Raw genomic sequence first — 24,727 nt, 5'->3', positions numbered from 1 at the left:
AAATAGCCAACATTTTGCAATATAATCAAAATTCTTGATTGTGGCCTTATTAGATTACAGCTACTTTAATGCCCCCTTCCAACAAAGCTTCCCCACCTGATTTAGACCAATACATACGTACAAGATATATAGAAATATAAAATACCGCAGGTTTTGTTTTTGGTTAGAGTAAAACAACATTAAATAAAATATCATCATTACTACTATTTCTAAGTGTATTTTTTTTCAGTGACATGAATGTTCACAGCAGGCAAAGAATTGATTCAACTCACAGTTATAATCCACATAAAACAAGTCATCTACAGAGCTGCTGCTAAGCATCTCATCATCCCCATTCACTTGGTCCATTTTGGCAGGTGAAGTCAAACACACAGGGGTTACCGGGGTGCAGTCCGAGTCAGAGTCAGACATGATGCCCCGCCTCCTGACATCTGGGCTGAACACAAAAACATATGTAAAGACAGTTAAATGTAAAATAAATGACATTATTTTTATACTCATTATTACTACAGTCGGCTGTTGATTATCACGTAATTTATTGTTTCATTTTCACTATATGACTGATGAAAATTATGACAGTTTCTCGATGAGCATTTCTCAATGTTCATTTATGGAATAAATTTATGGTAAAAAATAGCATGCCACAGATCTTTCCCCTCAGCTGCAAGGCTGAGGGGAAAGATCTGTGGCACACTACATTTTACCCTAACCCTTTTGAGGTCCACGCTGTAGTACTACAGCTTTGAGCTCAGGGTTTGTGCCATAGTACTAGGTGATGAGCTCAGCTCACTCAGATAAACAGTGAGCAGTAAACCTGGGCCTAGATATGCAAGAATGGTTCTATGCACTGAGTGTGCACCATATAAAAAAAAATCCTGTCCGATGCTATGCATGGGAAAAAAATTAACCGTGTATTAAGTTTAACCTTTTAACTGTCCAAGTGTTGAACAACATTCTTACTGCTAACGCTCCAAATGTAGATGGAGATTTCATTCTTCCTGCCTCCAAATTTGGCATAATAGGCCTGAGAGGCTTAGTCAGCATAGAATGGATCTTAGACCTCAGTGTGCGCAGTATTAAAAAAAAACTGGGGCCACTTAGTACCTCGTGGGAGCACCAGTTCAACTGGGCGCCAGCTAGAGCAAACAGCATGGCAAACCCCAGGGATTCACTAATGTCATGTCATATTAACACTCCTTCAAAGAGGAAAGTGATGTTGACTCCGAGTATAGTGGCTCTGAGACGGATGTGGTTGCAAATGATCAAGGAAATATAAAAAATCTAGATAATAACCTATGTGCAACATTTGTGTTACATCCTTTCCACTTTGTTACCAATGGTAGTGTCATCCTGCTGGCTTTGGCTTGTTGGCTGGCTGGCTTTGGCTTGTTGGCTGGCTGGCTTTGGCTGGCTAGCTAGCTAGCTCTATCTTTGTCTCAATATCTGTATCTCTCTGTCTGTCTCAGAGCTGCTCATAAACCAGGATCAAGGACTAAGTGTATGTAGGCACAGGTACACATAAGTACAATTATCACACGCAGTGTAAATTACGTAGGATAAACCAAAAAAGCATGACAAAGGCTATACTGTGCTTGTTGATATGAGGAATAAGCATGAATGTGTCAAGTAATACGCATTTCCACTTGTTCAGATGTGACTATTATGCAACGTGTGTAATACCTGTCGGTTCATGAGTGACTCTCTCTGAGAGATAGAGAGAGACAAGCAGACGCAGACAGGCAGACAGATAACCAGAGATAAAGAGACAGAGCTAGACAGAGAAAAACACATGTTTCTGTTTAACTGTGAGAACAAATTAAAAAACATATGCCAAGGATCATGGAGTAGTGCACAATCAGCAATACTGAGGGACTGCACTGTCAGCAGTGTAAAGTGACACTCGTGTGATGCCATGCTTAGGAGTTTCACACTCCAGCACTTCTAAGGATATTGCTGGGACCAATAAATAATTTGTATATATTTCTAGACAAGGAGGTACTACCGTCCTGCCAAACGAATGTAAAACGAAAGCCTGTAATTGTTTTACATGATGGTAAGAGTGCAGGTGTCTTTTTTCTGCCTCATACACATGCAAGATTTCAGGTACATCTTGCTACTTCTACTTACATTTAGGTCATACTACACATGCATGTACAAGCATATATATATATATACACACCCCTCTGGGTTTTCTTCTATTTTCTTACTAGTTCTTGTTCTTGTTTATTTCCTCTTATCTCCATGGGGAAGTGGAACAGAATTCTTCCTCCGTAAGCCATGCGTGTTGTAAGAGGCAACTAAAATGCCGGGAACAAGGGGCTAATAACCTCTTCTCTTGTGTACATTACTAGAGTTAAAAAGAGAAACTTTTGTTTTTCTTTTTGGGCCACCTTGCCTTGGTGGAATACAGCCGATGTGTTGAAAGAAAGATTTCTAGATAATAGTATGTGACCAAGGCAGGCAAACATGTTCACCTGTCAGTGTGTTTGTGACTATTTGATTAATATGAAGGATTGAAATAGTAGTGTCAGAACAAAGATTAGCTGTAAAAGGTATATCGGCAACATTTCTGCGAGCGGCAGGACTCTACATTGCCGTCAGGTGAGCATCCAGTGCCAACTTCACCGCTTTATATCTCAATAAGTACTGGTGCTAAAATTTTGTTTTTTTGGTCTTATTACAAACAGAAAATTGCCCTCTTTGTTTCACTATTTCACTGTGCTAGCAGTGAAAATGTAGATCAACATATGGAGAGTTAAAGGGTTAAAATACCAAATTTGAGGTGTATTTTCAGATAGCTTTTATGGCTGTATTCTCAGTTTCTTGACATCATTTGATAGAGTGGATGATATATTACAGAAAAAGAGATGATTTTCATTGGTTTCAGGAGCTTGAAATTAAACTCAAAGTAGCAGAAATGTTTGATTTTTGCCAATATTCCAGAGGACACAAGTTATATCACTTGTCCAATACATGTCCAACTGGTCTGTGCTCACGAATGTATTGACTTTATACAATTATTACAATAATGCATAATAGTAAATTTTCTATTTTTTATGTGAATAAAAATTCAGAGAGGCCTGGGGACATAACTAATGAACAGAGGAAATGCTGTTTTAGTGCCAAGAATGTCTACACTGTCTCATTTGATAGAATGGAAGAATTTCTACAATAAATACCACCCACCTCTCACCCTACATTAAGACAACAAATATTTTAAGGTAGGCAATGAATATACTGTGTGTGTGTACTTTTATTATTTTTTATTTTTTAAACTAAACATGTATATGTTAGTGTAAACTTGCTATCTGGCATTTATATGCATTTATAAATGGAAAAATAGCGTTCCACGTTACAACAATTTACGCTTTATGGCGGTAGTCTGAAACCTAACCTGCTGTATAAGTGGAGGCTCTACTGGAACAATGTAATGGGCCTATATTATATATATAATTATGGGGGAGCGCTAAACCCATAGGATTATACAGAAAATGTGGGGGGATGGAAGGTATTCAGGCTGAATTCAGTGAACCGGAGCATAGATCCAATTCCCTAGATCAAGAGCCCCCTCACCAGCATCAAGGAACCTCCCTTGAGGGGTAATGGGCCTAAAATAGTGGGCAAAATCGCTGATGCGTAAATATCACTGACACAGCAAAATTTGCAAAAGCATAATTTCATCATTTTTCCATCAAATTTTGGACTTTTTGATTTATTACCTTCAAAAAAGATTCTCTACCATTTCATGAGAAAAAGGAACAAAAATTTCTTTGGAAAATTCTTGGACACTGTAGACAATTTTCAGGCACCAGCTGTAGCCTGGAATCTAACCTGCCATATAAGCAGGGCCTACTCAATGTAGGTACATAAGAGACAATCTCAATGGAAATAGACCATATTATTGTCTTTGCTGGATTATCCCGGTTTAGATAACCCTAATGAAGTCGCTTTCCTACAATTCATAGAATGGATATGGGATGCATGTTAAAACTATCAAATGAAAGCATTTCCTGGGACTGGTTTTAAATGTCTTCCAGGCAACTGAAATCCAAATTACCTTAAATCAAGAGAAACCTGAGGCTCAGAAACAGGTTTCAGAGTACAGGGACTTGGACTGCGTGCCTCATCACTGGAGTACGTAACATCCAGGTTTATCACTGTGGGTTTTGCCCTCTTGTTCTGCGATGTAGACATCTGTCTTTGGGAGCAAGCTCGCTTCCTTCCTATAAAGAATTGATAAAATTTAAGATAAATCTGCATGGTTTTAAATATAATGCAATTTATTTTTTAAAGGAAATATAATTCACAAAAAAAGCAAGATTTTTGTAATTTTACAATAACAATAACAATCTTCAAAATAGCGAGGGTCACTCCGATCCATAAAGGAGGTGACCAAGCTGACTTGAATAACTACAGACCAATATCTAACTTACCACTGCTCTCTAAAATCTTTGAAAAATTAATTCATAGACGGATCCATTCCTACCTCGTCTCACACAACATATTAAACCCTTGTCAGTTTGGATTCAGGAATAATAAAACCACAAATGATGCTATCATACACATTCTAGAACTAATATATACCGCACTCGAAAAGAAAGAAATCCCGCTGGGAATTTTCAATGATTTATGTAAAACTTTTGATACAGTCGACCATGAACTGCTGTACTCTAAATTAATGCACTATGGTATCAGAGGCCATTCCCTCAATTACCTACAGTTATTACCTTAGTAGCAGAAGTCAATATGTGTACACAAATGATGCAAACTCTTCCACCCAACCAATCACAGTAGGAGTCCCACAAGGAAGTGTCCTTGGACCACTCCTCTTTCTCATCTACATCAATGATCTACTGAATGCATCACAGCTACTCAAACCCATATTATTTGCAGATGACACTACATACGTCTTCTCCCACCCAAACCCAGTCATACTCACCAACACTGTCAATGCCGAATTGCAGAAAATATCTGCCTGAATGATGACTGATAAACTTACCATGAATACTGATGAAACCTATTTCATTCAGTTTGGAAACAAAGCTGCAAATGTTCCACTTTGCATAACACTAAACGGATCACCAGTCACAAGACTTGCAGAGGGAAAATTCCTAGGTATCCACCTTGACAGTAGCCTTAAGTTCCAGACACATATATGTACAACAAATCACCAAGAAAATCTCTAAGACTGTAGGCATACTATCAAAGATACGGTACTACGTTCCACAATCAGTGTCCCACAGGGAAGTGTCCTTGGCCCTCTTCTCTTTCTCCTATACATAAATGACCTACCAAATGCTTCGCAATTACTCAAACCCACACTATTTGCAGATGACACTACATACGTCTTCTCTCACCCGAGCCCAGTCACGCTAGCCAATACTGTAAATACCGAATTACAGAAAATATCTACCTGGATGAGGACTAACAAACTTACACTAAACATTGACAAAACCTACTTCATTCAGTTTGGTAACAGAGCTACAGATGTCCCTCTTAACATAATGATAAACGGATCACCTATCACAAAGCTAACAGAGGGAAAATTCTTAGGAATCCACCTTGATAATAGACTCAAATTTCATACACATATACAACAAATTTCTAAGAAAATTTCCAAGACTGTAGGCATACTATCGAAGATACGGTACTATGCTCCACAGTCAGCCCTCCTGGCCCTATATCACTCTCTTATTTACCCCTATCTCACCTATGGAATTTGTGCATGGGGCTCAACAACAAGTAACCATCTCAGACCACTAATTACCCAACAAAAGGCTGCAGTTAGAATGATAACAAATTCTCACTACAGGCAGCACACTCCACCAATATTCAATACACTAAACCTACTCACCATACAAAACATCCATACTTATTACTGCACCTATTACATACATAGAACACTTAACTCTGATATTAACCCTCCCCTCAAACATCTCCTTGCCAACCTCAACAGAACACATGACCATAACACAAGGCACAGATCACTCTTTGATGTTCCTCGTGTCCATCTCACGCTATGCAAAAACTCAATGCACATAAAAGGCCCTAAAATCTGGAATTCATTACCTGTAAATATAAAAGAAACACTACCTGTTTATAAATTCAAGTCTCTTCTCAAAGATCACTTACTCACCCAAAACCAAATAAATACTGAATAACTGAACCTTATAAATTGTATATCTTAAATGTTTCTCACAATTATATCACATAAATGTTAAACCTAAAACCCAATCTAACTTTATTATTTTTTAAATACACTACCTAACAGAATACTCCATTCTACTGAATGTACAACAATGCATGCAACCATATGACCTGTCTTTGTAATACTCATTTGTGCTTTATAGTAATCTGTTTACATTAATGTTTTATCACTGATTTCATCATTGCTTAGTTAATCTTAAGTTAATTTTAAGCCAGCCCGTAATGCTATGCATAGTATAAGTGGCTTTGGCATGCTGCTCTTACCTGTATTTTTTTGTACCTCTGTATGTGTGCTCAAATTTTAAATAAATAAATAAATAAATAAATAAATAAAAGGCCTCTAATGAACCTCAAGTACCGTTATAGCAAAAGGTAGTTGGATAAATACAAGAATGATAACAAACTCACTTGCCGTGTTCCTCCCTTAAGTCAATGTGACCTGACCTGACTCCGGTAGGAGAAAACCTGACAGCAGTACTCCACCGATACTTTCAGATTGCTTCAAAAGTTAAATTAAATTTAGCTGCTCACCATTAACCCTTTGACTGTTTCAGGCCCCTCTCTGAAACTGTCATTCTATGTCGCTCAATTTTTGAAAAAAAAAAAATTATTTTTTCTTATGAAATGATAGAGAATCTTTTCCCGATGGTAATGACACCAAAAGTTCGAAATTTGGTCGAAAACTCGTGGAATTATGCTCCCGCGAAGTTAGCGGTCTCAGCGACATATGCGTATCGGCGATTTCGCCGACTTTGAGCCCAATTTTCAGCCAATTCCATTGTTCCAGTTGACCAAACTCATAGCTATTTCTTTAGAACTCCATTTTATCTATCAGCTGAGTACAAGAAACCTCCCATTTACTAATTTGGACTACCCAATATGGTGGTCAGAAATTGGCAATTTGGCCAATTTCACGCAAAATAAAAAAGATGCCAATTTCAAAATAGGGTCCAGAATAAACAAGGTAGACATTCGTGGCACTAAAATAACATATGCTCTGTTCATTAGTCACATCTCTAGGCCCCTCTTATATTATTATTGCTTTCTATTTTGATTTTTTATTCATACAAAAAAATACAAAATTTACTGTTATGCAGACGACTGCATTATTGTAAAAATGGTATAAATAATATCAGTGCACTAGTGAAAGAATATTAGACTCCCCAGTTGACGTGTATTGGACGTGTGGTGTGATTTATTTACTCTTGAACATTGGTAAAAATCGAACATTTCCGCTACTTTGAGCTCAGTTTCAAGGTCGTTTTCATCGTAAAAGTAATGAAAATCATCTCTATTTCTGTAATATGTTTTCCATTTTATCACCTAAGACCATGAAAACGCGAATACAACGATAAATACTATACGAAAATACACCTCAAAGTCGGCGTTTTATTCCAAAAAAACGATCAGAGTTTTTTTTTCTCATTACGCAATGTGTGCTGCAGGATTTTTTTTATGTGGTGCACACTGACCACACAGACCCATTCTCTCACATGTGGGCCTACCAGCTTTCTCCCACTTGATTTGAAGCCGCTAGAATTATTGAGTATATATACGTCAGAAACATTGGCTCGTAAGACGTATTTATACGTCGAAAACAGTCAAAGGGTTAATGTTTTATATAAATTATATTCATTTATAATTAATAGATCTACTGTACAACTATGATATAATTCTTAGTGTTAAGTAGTGAGTAAGCCAATAATGTTAAGTCAACCCATAATGCCTAGGCATAATAGAGGCTCTCTTTGCATTGCAATCCATTATTGTAAATACATAATCTCAATGTACTATTTGCAAAGACATAAATAAATAAATAAATAAATAAATAAATAAATAAATAAATAACAGTAATTTAGACATAAGGAAAGGTTTATTCAGGAAATCTAGAATTGCTTTTACAACAGCAATATAAATTATTAACCCTTTGAGGGTCTGTCGCATAGTTGTATGGCACTTAGGCCAGGGTCCAAGCCGTAGTACTAAGTCATAAGCTCAGTTCACTCAGATAAGCCGTGAGCAGTAAATTTGAACCTAGATATGAGAGAATACATCTGTGGTAAGTGTGCACCATATAAAACAAATCCTGCAGCATGCAGTGCATAGAGAAAAAATTTTGCCTCGCATACCGCTAAAAAACTCGCTCAACGCTATTCGTCCGAGAGCGTCCAATGTGCGGCCTGAGCCAGCCTCACATGTTCCGCCGGTGGCACTGTTTACCAGCCAGCCACCGCGGTAACATCCAAGCATACAATCGGAACATTTCGCATTATTACAGTGTTTTCGGTGATTTTATCTGGAAAATAAGTGACCATGGGCCCCAAGAAAGCTTCTAGTGCCAACCCTACAGCAATAAGGGTGAGAATTACTATAGAGATGAAGAAAGAGATCATTGCTAAGTATGAAAGTGGAGTGCGTGTCTCCGACCTGGCCAGGTTGTACAAGAAACCCCAATCAACCATCGCTACTATTGTGGGCAACAGAAAGGCAATCAAGGAAGCTGTTCTTGCCAAAGGTGCAACTTTGTTTTCGAAACAGAGGTCGCAAGTGATAGAAGATGTTGAGAGACTCTTATTGGTGCGGATAAATGAAAAACAGATAGCAGGAGTTAGCGTCTCTCAAGCGATCATAGGTGAAAAGGCTAGTAAGTTGCATGAGGATTTAATTAGAAAAATGCCTGCAACTAGTGATGATGTGAGTGAATTTAAGGCCAGCAAAGGTTGGTTTGAGAGATTTAAGAAGCGTAGTGGCATACATAGTGTGATAAGGCATGGTGAGGCTGCCAGTTCGGACCACAAAGCAGCTGAAAAATATGTGCAGGAATTCAAGGAGTACATAGACAGTGAAGGACTGAAACCTGAACAAGTGTTTAATTGTGATGAAACAGGCCTGTTTTGGAAGAAAATGCCAAGCAGGACCTACATTACTCAGGAGGAAAAGGCACTCCCAGGACATAAGCCTATGAAAGACAGGCTTACTCTGTTGATGTGTTCCAATGCTAGTGGTGATTGCAAAGTGAAGCCTTTATTAGTGTATCACTCTGAAACTCCCAGAGCGTTCAGGCAAAAGAATGTCCTCAAGGCTAATTTGTGTGTGCTGTGGAGGGCAAACAGTAAGGCATGGGTCACTAGGGACTTTTTCTATGACTGGTTACACCATGCATTTGCCCCCAATGTGAAAAATTACCTAACTGAAAAGAAATTAGACCTTAAGTGCCTCCTGGTGTTAGACAATGCCCCTGGTCATCCTACAGACGTGGCAGAGCGACTTTATGGGGACATGAGCTTCATTAAGGTGAAGTTTTTGCCTCCTAATACCACTCCTCTCCTGCAGCCCATGGACCAGCAGGTTATTGCAAACTTCAAAAAACTGTACACAAAAGCTCTGTTTGAAAGGTGCTTTGTAGTGACCTCAGAAACTCAACTGACTCTAAGAGAGTTTTGGAGAGATCACTTTAATATCCTCAATTGTGTAAACCTTATAGGTAAGGCTTGGGAGGGAGTGACTAAGAGGACCTTGAACTCTGCTTGGAAGAAACTGTGGCCAGAATGTGTAGACAAAAGGGATTTTGAAGGGTTTGAGGCTAACCCTGGGAATCCTATGCCAGTTGAGGAATCCATTGTGGCATTGGGAAAGTCCTTGGGGTTGGAGGTTAGTGGGGATGATGTGGAAGAGTTGGTGGAGGAGGACAATGAAGAACTAACCACTGATGAGCTGCTAGATCAACTTCAACAGCAAGAGGCCAGACCTGAGGAAACTGGTTCGGAGGAGGGGAGAGAGAAATTGAAGAAGTTGCCTACTTCAAAGATTAAGGAAATGTGTGCAATGTGGCTTAAAGTGCAAACCTTTTTTGATGAAAATCACCCTCACACAGCTATTGCAAGCCGTGCTGGTGACTATTACACTGACAATGTTGTGAAACACTTTAGGAAAGTCATAAAGGAATGAGAGGTACAGGCCACTATGGACAGATATGTTATGCGACAGAGGTCCAGTGACTGTAGACAGCCTGTACTGTCTGCACAGACAGCCCATGCTGTCTGCCAGCTTAGTTCATATTTCGCGCCACTAAAGTGCTGCCCTCTGGGCCTGTCCACAGACAGCCCATGCTCTGTGGGCCAAGCTGGTCCCCCACTCTCTCACTCACACAGTGGCCTAGCAGCAAGACACAAGGCCTACTAGTAGCTCTCTCTCGTGGGATGGCCCTGCCCGGGCCATGGGCACAAACACACAAGCCTGTGTACTCACCACGACTTAACAATAAAGTAAGAAGCCTCCGAAGACGTCTCATTAATCACCCACTTTCAGCTCTACCAAATAATTTCGTTCACATTGGTGGGAAGCGGTGGTCACAGCAGTTGTGTTTGCCCTGAGAGAGGAAGGAAGAGGTATGAAGTCATCTTCACTTTATCACCCTATACAAGAAGCATCCGTCTCTCAACGAGTTGTCCTGATGTCGTGTCTGCACGTTTGAGCATCCAGACACAGGTACAAGCAGGATCCAGCCGAAATTTGCCGAATTTCTTCGAGAATTGTAAGTGGCTTCCCAGTGACCCCACGCTACAGCGTCCCATGCTGTTTCTCAAGTCACGTGTTCAGCGTCACTTGTTTGTTGCTGTTGTTGTTCAGCTCAGCACAGCTGTTTCAGCAAGCCAGAGGTGAGTTTTGTGGTGATTTCTGCGTCCAGTGTGAGTTTCTCCTGTGTTTGTGGGTGGGAGGAGGAGGAGAGTGGCCAGATCCTCCCTCGCCATACACTCACCTCACTCCTCGCCACAACACTACCATACACCACTCACCACTGCCCACTCCCTCTGCTGTGTTTTCTGCTGTTTTTCGTGTGAATTCATTGCCAGAACTGTGTATCCGAGTGCCCGAGGCCACTCGAAGCTACGTGGATCAGCATGCCACGTAGATCACGACGCCACGTGGATCACGATCAGCCACGTGGGTGTGGGCGATGTCACACGTGGATCTACAAGCCACGTGAGTTACCAGATGTCCCAGGCCTCATGCTGTGGTCTGCTGCCCGCATCACATTGATGTCACTGACGATGCTGCCCGACTTCATGACGTCACGATGTCTGCCTGACGTCACCTCGAGATGTCTGCTGACTTCACCTCGAGATGCTGCTGACGTCACCTCGCGACATCACGCCTGACATCACATGATGTCACATCGAGTGTTCTAGTAATTATTTCAGTATTGTCGAGAAGATTGAGAGAAGATATATGTCGTGTGTTAATTAATTCCTCTCAGTCAGTGTTCTCACATGTTAGTGTATGTACAGAAAAGCATCATTTGCTAGTTTAAGCCATGTTGTACCGCATATACTGTGGGTGTGTGTAGTTTCCGTGTGTCCAGTGAGGTCTGAGCCAGACCTGAATAACACCACTGTGTTAAGTCACCCGTGTGACCAGTGCGTTTGACAGCTGATATCAGACAGCCCTGAGACCGAGCCCTCTTGTACAGAAAGCTCTTATACTCGTCGCTCATAGATGTTCTGCAGAATCGTACCTGCTACGATTCCCATCGAGATTTGTTTCACTTCACCTCCAGACCTTCAGAGTGCAGTTATATGTAGAGAAACAAGTCTGGGGACGCTTAGACTAACCTCTGCTATAACTCCAACTGCCGAGAGAATGACACTCGTCAAGCCGCAGTTAGCCCTGTCGGCAGGCGCTGTGTCAGCCTCGTGTCACAAGCTTCAGTGAGCAGCCTGCACAAAGATGATGTCACTTTGACTGCTAGCTCTCTCACTGCAGTCTGGTGTATGATGTTACGACTCCCAGATGTTTCGCCCAGTCGTCTCTGCCACGACTCGCTCCACAACTCGCTCCACGCTCGCCGGCAGTGACAGCCCAGCGACAGTACCAGTCGAGAAGTGTCCTCCTGAGTCGCTTGCCAGAAGTCCTGCCCAGTTGCCGAGTTTTGTCGACGCCTCACTTGAGGGCACCAGCATGTCATGCCCCAGGTTGAGTGAAAACCTGCAGCGACTCCTACGATGACTGCTTCACCGTTCCATAGGAAACCGTACCCTGTTACGTCACAGCTCAGCCGCAGTGATGTCTCGTGTGTTGCAGTATATGTCTAGACGCAGGAAGGCGTGCAGTGATGCCCTTCGACGTTCACTGCCTTTGACCACGATACAGTGGACCCCCGGTTAACGATTTTAATCCGTGCAAGAGGGCTCATCGTTATGCGAAATAATCGTTATGCGAATGAATTTTCCCCATAAGAAATAATGGAAATAAAATTAATCCGTGCAAGACGCCCCAAAGTATGAAAAAAAAAAAATTTACCACATGAAATATTAATTTTAATACACACAAACTGAAAAAGGCATGCACAATTACATGACACTTACTTTTATTGAAGATCTGGTGATGATTGATGGGATGGGAGGAGGGGAGAGCATTATCTTCTTACTGTTTAGAAGGGGAATCCCCTTCCATTAGGACTTGAGGTAGCAAGTCCTTTTCCGGGGTTACTTCCCTTCTTCTTTTAATGCCACTAGGACCAGCTTGAGAGTCACTGGACCTCTGTCGCACAACAAATCTGTCCATAGAGCTCTGTACCTCCCGGTCCTTTAAGATTTGTCCTAAAATGGGCCACAACATTGTCATTGAAATAGTCACCAGCACGGCTTGCAACAGCTGTGTCAGGGTGATTTTCATCTATAAAGGTTTGCAGTTCAACCCACTGTGCACACATTTCCTTAATCTTTGAAGTAGGCACAATGGATTCCACAACTGGCATAGGCTTCTCAGGGTTAGCCCCAAACCCTTCAAAATCTTTCTTAATTTCCATACTAATTCTCACCCTTTTTACCACAGGGTTGGCACTAGAAGCTTTCTTGGGGCCCATGGTCACTTATTTTCCAGAAACAGCACCGAAAACACTGTAATAATACGAAATATTCCGAGTGTATGCTTGGATGTTACCGCGGAGGCTGGCTGGTAAACAATGGGAGGGCCGGCACATGTGAGGCTGGCTGAGGGCACATTGGACGCGTCTCGGACGAAAATCGGTAAGCGGGTTTTTAATCGGTATGCGCGGCAAAAATTTTGCGATAAAAGTAATCGGTATGCGGAAAAATCGCTATGTGATGCCATCGTTATGCGGGGGTCCACTGTATATATATATATATATATATATTTTTTTTTTTTTTTTCAACAAGTCGGCCGTCTCCCACCGAGGCAGGGTGACCCAAAAAAGAAAGAAAATCCCCAAAAAGAAAATACTTTCATCATCATTCAACACTTTCACCACACTCACACATTATCACTGCTTTTGCAGAGGTGCTCAGAATACAACAGTTTAGAAGCATATACGTATAAAGATACACAACATATCCCTCCAAACTGCCAATATCCCAAACCCCTCCTTTAAAGTGCAGGCATTGTACTTCCCATTTCCAGGACTCAAGTCCGACTATATGAAAATAACCGGTTTCCCTGAATCCCTTCACTAAATATTACCCTGCTCACACTCCAACAGATCGTCAGGTCCCAAGTATCATTCGTCTCCATTCACTCCTATCTAACACGCTCATGCACGCTTGCTGGAAGTCCAAGCCCCTCGCCCACAAAACCTCCTTTACCCCCTCTTTCCAACCCTTTCGAGGACGACCCCTACCCCTCCTTCCTTCCCCTATAGATTTATATGCTTTCCATGTCATTCTACTTTGATCCATTCTCTCTAAATGACCAAACCACCTCAACAACCCCTCTTCTGCCCTCTGACTAATGCTTTTATTAACTCCACACCTTCTCCTAATTTCCACACTCCGAATTTTCTGCATAATATTTACACCACACATTGCCCTTAGACAGGACATCTCCACTGCCTCCAACCGTCTCCTCGCTGCTGCATTTACCACCCAAGCTTCACATCCATATAAGAGTGTTGGTACTACTATACTTTCATACATTCCCTTCTTTGCCTCCATAGATAACGTTTTTTGACTCCACATATACCTCAACGCACCACTCACCTTTTTTCCCTCATCAATTCTATGATTAACCTCATCCTTCATAAATCCATCCGCCGACACGTCAACTCCCAAGTATCTGAAAACATTCACTTCTTCCATACTCCTCCTCCCCAATTTGATATCCAATTTTTCTTTATCTAAATCATTTGATACCCTCATCACCTTACTCTTTTCTATGTTCACTTTCAACTTTCTACCTTTACACACATTCTCAAACTCATCCACTAACCTTTGCAATTTTTCTTTAGAATCTCCCATAAGCACAGTATCATCAGCAAAAAGTAACTGTGTCAATTCCCATTTTGAATTTGATTCCCCATAATTTAATCCCACCCCTCTCCCGAACACCCTAGCATTTACTTCTTTTACAACCCCATCTATAAATATATTAAACAACCATGGTGACATTACACATCCCTGTCTAAGACCTACTTTTACCGGGAAGTATTCTCCCTCTCTTCTACACACCCTAACCTGAGCCTCACTATCCTCATAAAAGCTCTTTACAGCATTTAGTAACTTACCACCTATTCCATATACTTGCAACATCTGCCACATTGCTCCTCTATCCACTCTATCATATGCCTTTTCTAAATCCATAAATGCAATAAAAACTTCCCTACCTTTATCTAAATACTGTTCACATATATGCTTCAATGTAAACACTTGATCTACACATCCCCTACCCACTCTGAAGCCTCCTTGCTCATCCGCAATCCTACATTCTGTCTTACCTCTAATTCTTTCAATTATAACCCTACCGTATACTTTTCCTGGTATACTCAGTAAACTTATTCCTCTATAATTTTTACAATCTCTTTTGTCCCCTTTCCCTTTATATAAAGGGACTATACATGCTCTCCGCCAATCCCTAGGTACCTTCCCCTCTTTCATACATTTATTAAACAAAAGTACCAACCACTCCAACACTATATCCCCCCCTGCTTTTAACATTTCTGTCATGATCCCATCAGTTCCAGCTGCTTTACCCCCTTTCATTCTACGTAATGCCTCACGTACCTCCACCACACTTACATTCTGCTCTTCTTCACTCCTAAAAGATGGTATACCTCCCTGGCCAGTGCATGAAATTACCGCCTCCCTTTCTTCCTCAACATTTAAAAGTTCCTCAAAATATTCTCGCCATCTACCTAATACCTCCCTCTCCCCATCTACTAACTCCCCTACTCTGTTTTTAACTGACAAATCCATACTTTCCCTAGGCTTTCTTAACTTGTTTAACTCACTCCAAAATTTTTTCTTATTTTCATTAAAATTTCTTGACAGTGCCTCTCCCACTCTATCATCTGCTCTCCTTTTGCACTCTCTCACCACTCTCTTCACCTTTCTTTTACTCTCCATATACTCTGCTCTTCTTATAACACTTCTGCTTTGTAAAAACCTCTCATAAGCTACCTTTTTCTCTTTTATCACACCCTTTACTTCATCATTCCACCAATCACTCCTCTTTCCTCCTGCCCCCACCCTCCTATAACCACAAACTTCTGCCCCACATTCTAATACTGCATTTTTAAAACTATTCCAACCCTCTTCAACCCCCCCACTACTCATCTTTGCACTAGCCCACCTTTCTGCCAATAGTCGCTTCTATCTCACTTCCTCCTCCCTTAGTTTATACACTTTCACCTCCCTCTTATATATATATATATATATATATATATATATATATATATATATATATATATATATATATATATATATATATATATATATATATATATATATATATATATATATATATATATAGTACTATAGTCTGTTATTTTTCGTTTTCAGCTAGCAAGAGATGTTCTGCATAACCCAGGGTCTTGCTGTCTAGGTATGTGGGTCGCATCCTGGGGGAGAGAACTAAAGGACCCTACTGGAACCAAGCCAGTCTAAATACATGGCCTTTCTGGGTTATCCTGGGATACTAACCCACCAGGTTAATAATCTGAATAAAACTGAATGTAGGTGGCACCTTGGGAAGACCTAAGAATCGCAATGGAAATAGTCCACACCGTTGTCTTTCCTGATTATCCTTCATTAATAACAGTAAAATAAATAATTTATCCTTCATGAGTACTACTACAAGGAAATTAATTTTATCGTTCGTTAATAACACTCCAGGATAAATAACTGGAGTACAACCTGCAACTGTGATGGTTCATACTTAATAATCATCAATGGTGCAATACGTTCTTGAAATATGTCATTAAGGCTAAACACATTAAATTTCAAATTGAAAATAAACCAAAGCCCATTAACAGAGACTTCTCCATTTCCTGTACTGTAAATACATATTAATACAATAAGTAAATAATATTTTAAAAAATAGAACAGATATTTCACCTCTAGCACGCGGCATCTTCGTAGTTTGTTGTTGTGGTAAGTTAAGGGCGACCGCAGCACCAGGCTTCACTACCACCTCTCACCACCTCAACCATTTATTTATTTATTTATTTATTTATTTATTTAGTAATTTAAGCATACAAACAGAGGTACAAAAAATACAGGTAAGAGCAGCATGCCGCAGCAAACAAGGCTGCTCCTATATCTTGCCGTCCCCTGGGCCTATCCGAACTCCAGTGATGGCCAAATTGCAAGTACTGCTGCAACAACATGCAAGGAACCTATAGTGACATAAAAACTGACGGTGACGACAACGAAATGGACTAAATATGACAAAAGAGGGACCGGCATTCAAGTACCAGACCTGCTGCCAGACGTGAACCAGACATGAGACGTTTTCCACTACAATGAAATAACTGACCTCCATATCAACTGCACCAGTGTTCAACGGGAAGACAACATGGCAGAAAACCTGATCAACTAAATCTCCAAGGAAATGACAGGTCTGTAGGACTTTTTTCCTCAGTGCCAAACGAGGGAAAGAATTGAGCATTTAAACATGGCTGACCGGCATCCAAACAGCAGCTACTGCCAGACGTACAACTAGCGAAGTGAAATTCTCATCTTTACTGACGTTCATCTGTTGACAGTAGCATCATATCTGTACCACCATCATATCACCTGTACCAGTGCTAACGAGAGGGAAACACAGGAGACATCGTCAAATCAACAGTACAAAACTCCAAGGTTATAGGACGGTTATCCCTCAGTGCCAGTCGTGGGAAAGAAGTGAATAGTTAAACAGTCAAGGTTAATGTTTTAGTAGCTGACCTATATTCAGCTGACCAGTGTACAGTGAGAGAATCATAGCAGAAAACGCCAAATATATCTATAAACTCAAGGAAAGTCAGGTTGTAGGTGGCGTTACTCCCCTCAGTGTTTTAAAAATGGCTGAGTCAGCAGAACAGGTCAGGAGACAACAACACGACACAACCCCCGATAAATGGAATTGAGGGGGATTTGGAAGGATAAAACCATTGATTAAACCTTTCTGATCTACCAGAATGGAAAGGAGTTAGAAGTTAATTGGTGAAGCCAGACTGTGAAGTGAGATGGGAAGGGGAGTGTGTAATAAGGGGTTAACTGTAAGGGGTTTGTGAAGTTAAGGGAAAAGTGAGCAGTGAAGAGGGTTTTGAAGAGGAAATTTTACTAGTAATTCAGTGGTGATTGCTAAAGCAGATACTAAGTGTACTAGGGACTGGAAAAGAGAAATAAATATTATTGTATATGAGTAAAAGAGCGAAGAGTGAAAATGGCAGGCATTAGGGGGGTACAGGCTGCCATAATTATATTTATATTTCTTCTTCAATTCCATGAAGAAAGAAATCAGTCATGGGGGCTGGAAAAGGTGAATGGAGTAACAGCGCCCTGGACAGTAAAAGCCCAACAGTTGCCATCCTACCAGAAAAGTAAATGTCACTATCGCCGCAAGGTATGGCAACACCGCATACCCAAACAAAAACAGTGGCACACAGCTCTTATTGTAGCGCTCTTAAGTGGTGATATCCAAATTAATCCAGGACCTCAAACTATTGTGCAGAGGCAAAACAGACAGATAAATGACGGCGATAATGACGGTCTAGTAGCTAGGAATGATAACCTTAACTCCATATGTAATGCATACATAGGTCAATGTGAGACAATACAGCCATTATTATCTCAAACACTACCAAACAGGTGCATACACTGTACTAAAGTACGCATGAAAAACAGAAAAGGCACCTTATGTAAAATGTGTAAGGGGTGGGTGCATGATGGATGTATGTACAATTATAGCAACGGTGCCAGAATTCATTTTGTGTGTAACAAATGCACTTTGGCACAGTTACCCTTTAGCAGTGATGACATTGATTTACCTAATTTTAATACAAATGACCCATTGCCATATATTGATGATTATGATTGTTTTATGAAAACAGGCCTTCACTTTATTCATGTCAATGCAAGATCACTTCTTCCTAAATTGGCAGAGATTAGGATTCTAGCTAACAAAATTAGGGCGGCAGTTATAACCATCTCTGAATCTTGGTTGGATGATACGGTGACTGACGACGAGGTCAAAATAGAAGGTTACAATATAAAACGCTTAGATAGGAACAGAAAGGGTGGTGGAGTATGTGCCTACATTAGAAATGACTTAGCTTACAACCCAAGACCTGATTTAAATAACAATAAACTGGAGATTCTATGGTTTGAAGTGCTGCTTCCTAAGACCAAACCCATCTTAGTAGGAACTAGTTACCGCCCTCCTACCCAGGACCAGTTCTTAGAAGACTTTTCCAGAGTCTTGTCCGGAGTTGAAAACAATTGCGAGACAATAATACTGGGCGACTTCAATATCTGTTTTCAGCAGCAAAATAACGGGCTATGCAAAAGGTATAAGCAAATTCTAGGATTAAATAGTTACACTCAACTAATTAATACTCCAACCCGGATCACACAGTTCTCAGCCACCCTAATTGACCACATACTTTGTAACCGCTCTGAGAACATTAGTCAGTCAGGCGTCATTACCACAGGTCTTAGTGATCATTTCATCATTTACTGCACCAGGAAAATCACTAGGGATAGGATAGGCCTACACAGGACAATAAAAATGAGGTCAACTAGAAACTACAGTAAAGAAACACTGGTAAATAGGCTACACAATTGTGACTGGACAGAGATAACAAGTTGCACGGACGTAAACGATGCCTGGGAAAAATTCAAAACAATGTTCACTACCATCCTTGATAATATTGCACCAGTTAAAGAGGTTAGGATTAAACGAAGAACTGAACCCTGGATGACTACTGAGATATTAGATAATATGAAATTCAGAGACCAGCTGCTAAAAAGATTTAAAGCAAACAGACAGGATATTGCAGCACTAAATGAATTCCAAAGGGTGAGGAACAGAGTACAGAGACTTATAAAAGGAGCAAAGGCAAAGCACTATTGCTCAAAAATTGAAGAGTATAAGCATAACCCCAGAAAGCTCTGGCAACAACTAAAACAGTTGGGGTATAGCCATAAGCCAGTAGATAGGTCTAACATAGTACTCACTATCGATAATGAGGTATGCCACGAAACATCTAAGGTGGCAAATTGCTTTAATTCCTACTACACATCTGTTGCATCAACACTAGTAAGTAAACTACCAGCTGCATCAAATACCTTTAACACAGACTCTGATAAGTTTCAAACATACTATACCAATAAAGGGGTAACCCCAAACAGTTGTCAACTAGTAAGTGTATCTCATGACTTTATTCAAAAAGAACTAAGCAGGTTAAACCCAACTAAGAGCACAGGCCCTGATAACATCCCGTCTAAGTTCCTAAAAGATGGTGCTTCTGAACTGTCAATCCCTATTGCTCACATAATAAATCTATCAATCACCACTAATACCGTACCGGAGGGGTTCAAGGAGGCCAGAGTTACTCCTATCTTCAAGAAAAATAGTAGGTCTGATGTAAGCAACTATAGGCCTGTTAGTATACTCAGTATAATATCTAAAATTCTAGAGAGGGCGGTGTATTCTCAAGTAGTTAAGTACCTTAATGACAACAACATTCTCCATAGCTATCAATCGGGCTTTAGAAGATCCTACTCAACCGACACCTCCCTTATTAATCTGATGGATTACCTGAGAACTGAAATGTCAAAGGGGAACCTCATAGGTATGGTAACCTTAGACCTGCAAAAGGCCTTCGATACTGTCAACCACAATATATTATGTAAGAAACTTCAAGCTATCGGTATAGGTTCTGTAGACTGGTTTAAGTCCTACCTTAGCAACAGGAGACAAATAGTCAAAATCAACAAAACGGAATCAGAACCCCTGCCGATAACATGTGGAGTTCCCCAAGGTAGTATTCTGGGTCCCTTATTATTCTTATGTTATGTCAATGATATGCCTATCAGTGTCAAGTGCAAACTCCTACTGTATGCAGATGACAGTGCTCTGTTAGTGTCAGGTAAAGACCCACAAGATATTGCTAATGTTTTAACACTGGAACTGGAGTCCTGCAGCAAATGGTTAGTAGACAACAAACTATCATTACACCTAGGGAAAACTGAAGCCATTCTCTTTGGCACGAAACATAAACTGAGAAGGGTAAATAATTTTAATGTTCAGTGTAATGGGGAGCCCATCACTTTGGTTTCATCAGTAAAATATCTGGGAATCCCCTTTGACCCATGCATGTCAGGAGAATTGATAGGGAACAGTGTAGTAAAGAAAGCGAATGCCAGACTGAAGTTCCTGTATAGACAAGCACAGTGTCTACCTACTGAGGCTCGCAGGACCCTATGTCTAGCCCTTATACAATGCCATATGGATTACGCTTGCTCTTCATGGTACTCTGCCTTGACAAAAAAACTGAAAGATAGACTGCAAATCACCCAGAACAAAATCGTAAGATTCATCCTGGGGCTGGGACCAAGAGAACATGTAGGCCAGGATGAATTACAGCAGTTGGATATGCTGAATGTTGAAGACAGAGTAAAACAACTGAAGCTAAATCATGTTTATAAAATTGCTCACAAACAGTGTCCAGAATATCTTGCTGTCAATTTTGTCAAGGTTGGGAACCAAAGCAATCATAGTACTAGGGGGAGAGAGCACAACTTTGTAGTACCCACAGTCAGTGGCCAGGCTTCAAACACCTTTTATTGTACAGCAATAAAGGAATGGAACAGACTGCCCGCACATGTCAAAGCCAGTCATAGCATGAACCAGTTCAAGAAGAGTGCCAAAAGGTGTCTGATGAATGTAGCTACAGAAAGGGAGGGGAATGATTTTCTATTTTTTAGCTAACATACGTGTAAATTTTACCTTATTCCTAGTAATGACCCTCGTATTGTAGATAGTCTTAATGACCCTCGTGTAGTAGATAGACCCTAGTAGATAGTCTTTTTAGTATGATAATAAGATGTTATCTTCATTATAGAATAATAAGAAAATATTATAACCTTTATATTATAATAATAAGGTAAAAGGACCCCAATGGAAATAAGTCACTCTGTCTGACTTTTTTGGGTTATCCTAGGTTCTCTACACATATGCTGCTATGTATGATAATTCTATGTAACTGTATTTGTGTATACCTGAATAAACTTACTTACTTACTCCAAAGCCACTTATACTATGCATAGCATTACGGGCTGGCTTAAAATTAACTTAAGATTAACTAAGCAATGATGAAATCAGTGATAAAACATTAATGTAAACAGATTACTATAAAGCACAAGTGAGTATTACAAAGACAGGTCATATGGTTGCATGCATTGTTGTACATTCAGTAGAATGGAGTATTCTGTTAGGTAGTGTATTTAAAAAATAATAAAGTTAGATTGGGTTTTAGGTTTAACATTTATGTGATATAATTGTGAGAAACATTTAAGATATACAATTTATAAGGTTCAGTTATTCAGTATTTATTTGGTTTTGGGTGAGTAAGTGATCTTTGAGAAGAGACTTGAATTTATAAACAGGTAGTGTTTCTTTTATATTTACAGGTAATGAATTCCAGATTTTAGGGCCTTTTATGTGCATTGAGTTTTTGCATAGTGTGAGATGGACACGAGGAACATCAAAGAGTGATCTGTGCCTTGTGTTATGGTCATGTGTTCTGTTGAGGTTGGCAAGGAGATGTTTGAGGGGAGGGTTAATATCAGAGTTAAGTGTTCTATGTATGTAATAGGTGCAGTAATAAGTATGGATGTTTTGTATGGTGAGTAGGTTTAGTGTATTGAATATTGGTGGAGTGTGCTGCCTGTAGTGAGAATTTGTTATCATTCTAACTGCAGCCTTTTGTTGGGTAATTAGTGGTCTGAGATGGTTAATTGTTGTTGAGCCCCATGCACAAATTCCATAGGTGAGATAGGGGTAAATAAGAGAGTGATATAGGGCCAGGAGGGCTGACTGTGGAACATAGTACCGTATCTTCGATAGTATGCCTACAGTCTTGGAAATTTTCTTAGAAATTTGTTGTATATGTGTATGAAATTTGAGTCTATTATCAAGGTGGATTCCTAAGAATTTTCCCTCTGTTAGCTTTGTGATAGGTGATCCGTTTATCATTATGTTAAGAGGGACATCTGTAGCTCTGTTACCAAACTGAATGAAGTAGGTTTTGTCAATGTTTAGTGTAAGTTTGTTAGTCCTCATCCAGGTAGATATTTTCTGTAATTCGGTATTTACAGTATTGGCTAGCGTGACTGGGCTCGGGTGAGAGAAGACGTATGTAGTGTCATCTGCAAATAGTGTGGGTTTGAGTAATTGCGAAGCATTTGGTAGGTCATTTATGTATAGGAGAAAGAGAAGAGGGCCAAGGACACTTCCCTGTGGGACACCAACTGTAATTGGTTGTGCAGAAGAGTTTGCCCCATTTGCGTACACATATTGGCTTCTGTTGCTGAGGTATGACTTGAGGTAGTTGAGGGAGTGCCCTCTTATACCATAGTGTGACAATTTTACGTGGAGCAAGTCATGGTCAACTGTATCAAAAGCTTTACGTAAGTCAATGAAGATCCCCAGTGGGACTTCTTTTTTCTCTATTGCAGTGTATATATGTTCTAGCATGTGTATAATAGCATCATTAGTATTTTTATTAGGCCTGAATCCAAATTGGCAGGGGTTGAGTATGTTTTGGGAGATAAGGTAGGAGTAGATTCGTTTATGAATTAATTTTTCGAAGATTTTTGAGAGAGGGTGTAAGTTGGATATTGGCCTATAGTTATTCAACTCTGTTTGGTCTCCTCCTTTGTGGATCGGGGTGACCCTTGCTATTTTGAGTACTGTAGGGAAGGTGGAGGATTCAATGGATTTGTTAAAGAGTGTTGCAATGATTGGTGATAGCACTTGTGACACTTTTTTGTATATAAAGGGTGGTAAGGTATTTAAATCTCCTGCCTTGTTTTTTAGTGCGTTGATAATAAGGGAGACTTCGTATGGGTTAGTCGGAGCTAGGAACAGTGTGTTCGGGTAGTTGCCGGTGAGGTAGTCATTTGGTGGGGTATCTGAGCTTGGGATTTTATTGGCAAGGTTTTGTCCTATAGTGGAGAAGAAATCATTGAGTCTGTTTGCTGTTTCTGTTGGTGGGAGTTGGGGTTCATCTGATTTTGCTAATTTTATTTCGCTATTTCGTGATATCTTTTTTGTTCCCAGAATTTCTGATAGGGTTTTCCAGGTCTTTTTTATATCACCTCGTAAGTTGGATAATCTGTTCTCATAATACAATTTTTTTGCCCTTCTTATCAGGCTGGTTAGGATTGACGAGTAACGTTTTGTTTGGTCTCTGGTTATGTGACCCATTCTGTACTGTTTTTCATATTGGTGTTTTGTATTTATGGATTTGAGAATGCTGGGTGTTAGCCAGGGACTGTTCAGTCTCTTAGCTGTCATCTGTTTAGTTTTTTTAGGGCAGTGCTTGTTATAGAGGTATTGGGTCTTTTTTAGAAAATTATTAATACATTCGTCAATATCTGTATAGATTTCTAGCTCAGTGTGCCAGTCAATGTTTGCTACTGCTGTTGTGAAGTTATTAATGGCTGCCTCATTGTGAAGTCTGAAGGTGACTTTAGTAGTGTCTTGGGGTAATTTACCAAGAGTTGTTATGAGGAAAGTAGGGTAGTGGTCTGTGGTATTATCTGTAATTATGCCTGATTTTAAAGGGGATATGGTGTTGGTCCAGATGTGGTCAAGTAGGGAAACACTAGTCTCTGTAACTCTTGTAGGTTTTGTTACTGTTGGTAGCAACATACAGTTACTCATTGTGTTTGTGAATTCAGTAACGTGTGGGTCCTGGTCTTGCAGGAGATTTATATTGAAGTCACCTGAGAGTAGTAAGTGATCTTTGTTCATGCGTGCATCAGTTATCATACTTCCTAGGTTTTGACTAAATTGGCTAATGTTTGACTGTGGAACTCTGTAGATGTTTATCAATGTGAGAGGTTTTTGTAGGTATTTGGATTTGAATTTGGCTATTATATATTCCCCATGTTCATCCCTTGTGCAAGTATTAGTGATACATTCTAGTTGGTCTGAGTAGTATATGGCTGTGCCACCCCCTTGTTGGTCTGGCCTACAGTTGTGTATGGCTGTGTAACCAGGAATGGCATAGACATCT

At 40.2% G+C, this 24,727-nt stretch overlaps 1 protein-coding gene across 1 annotated transcript; it reads right to left on the bottom strand.

Moving 5' to 3' along the window:
- Positions 1–210: 210 nt before the first annotated feature.
- On the bottom strand, positions 211–16,650 carry LOC128693445 (uncharacterized). The gene is made up of 3 exons (XM_070081692.1): positions 16,554–16,650; positions 4,058–4,223; positions 211–436 (listed from the first exon to the last, which is right to left on the bottom strand). Exons 1-3 carry the CDS (start codon positions 16,567–16,569, stop codon positions 226–228), a joined length of 393 nt encoding a protein of 130 aa, XP_069937793.1. The 5' UTR covers positions 16,570–16,650; the 3' UTR covers positions 211–225.
- Between the last annotated feature and the right edge of the window lie 8,077 nt (positions 16,651–24,727).

The sequence above is a fragment of the Cherax quadricarinatus genome, unplaced genomic scaffold (assembly GCF_038502225.1).
Source record: "Cherax quadricarinatus isolate ZL_2023a unplaced genomic scaffold, ASM3850222v1 Contig3697, whole genome shotgun sequence".
NCBI classification, from domain to species: Eukaryota; Metazoa; Arthropoda; class Malacostraca; order Decapoda; family Parastacidae; genus Cherax; species Cherax quadricarinatus.
Note: the sequence above shows the minus strand (reverse complement) of the source record. Positions and strands in the feature narration are given on the sequence as shown.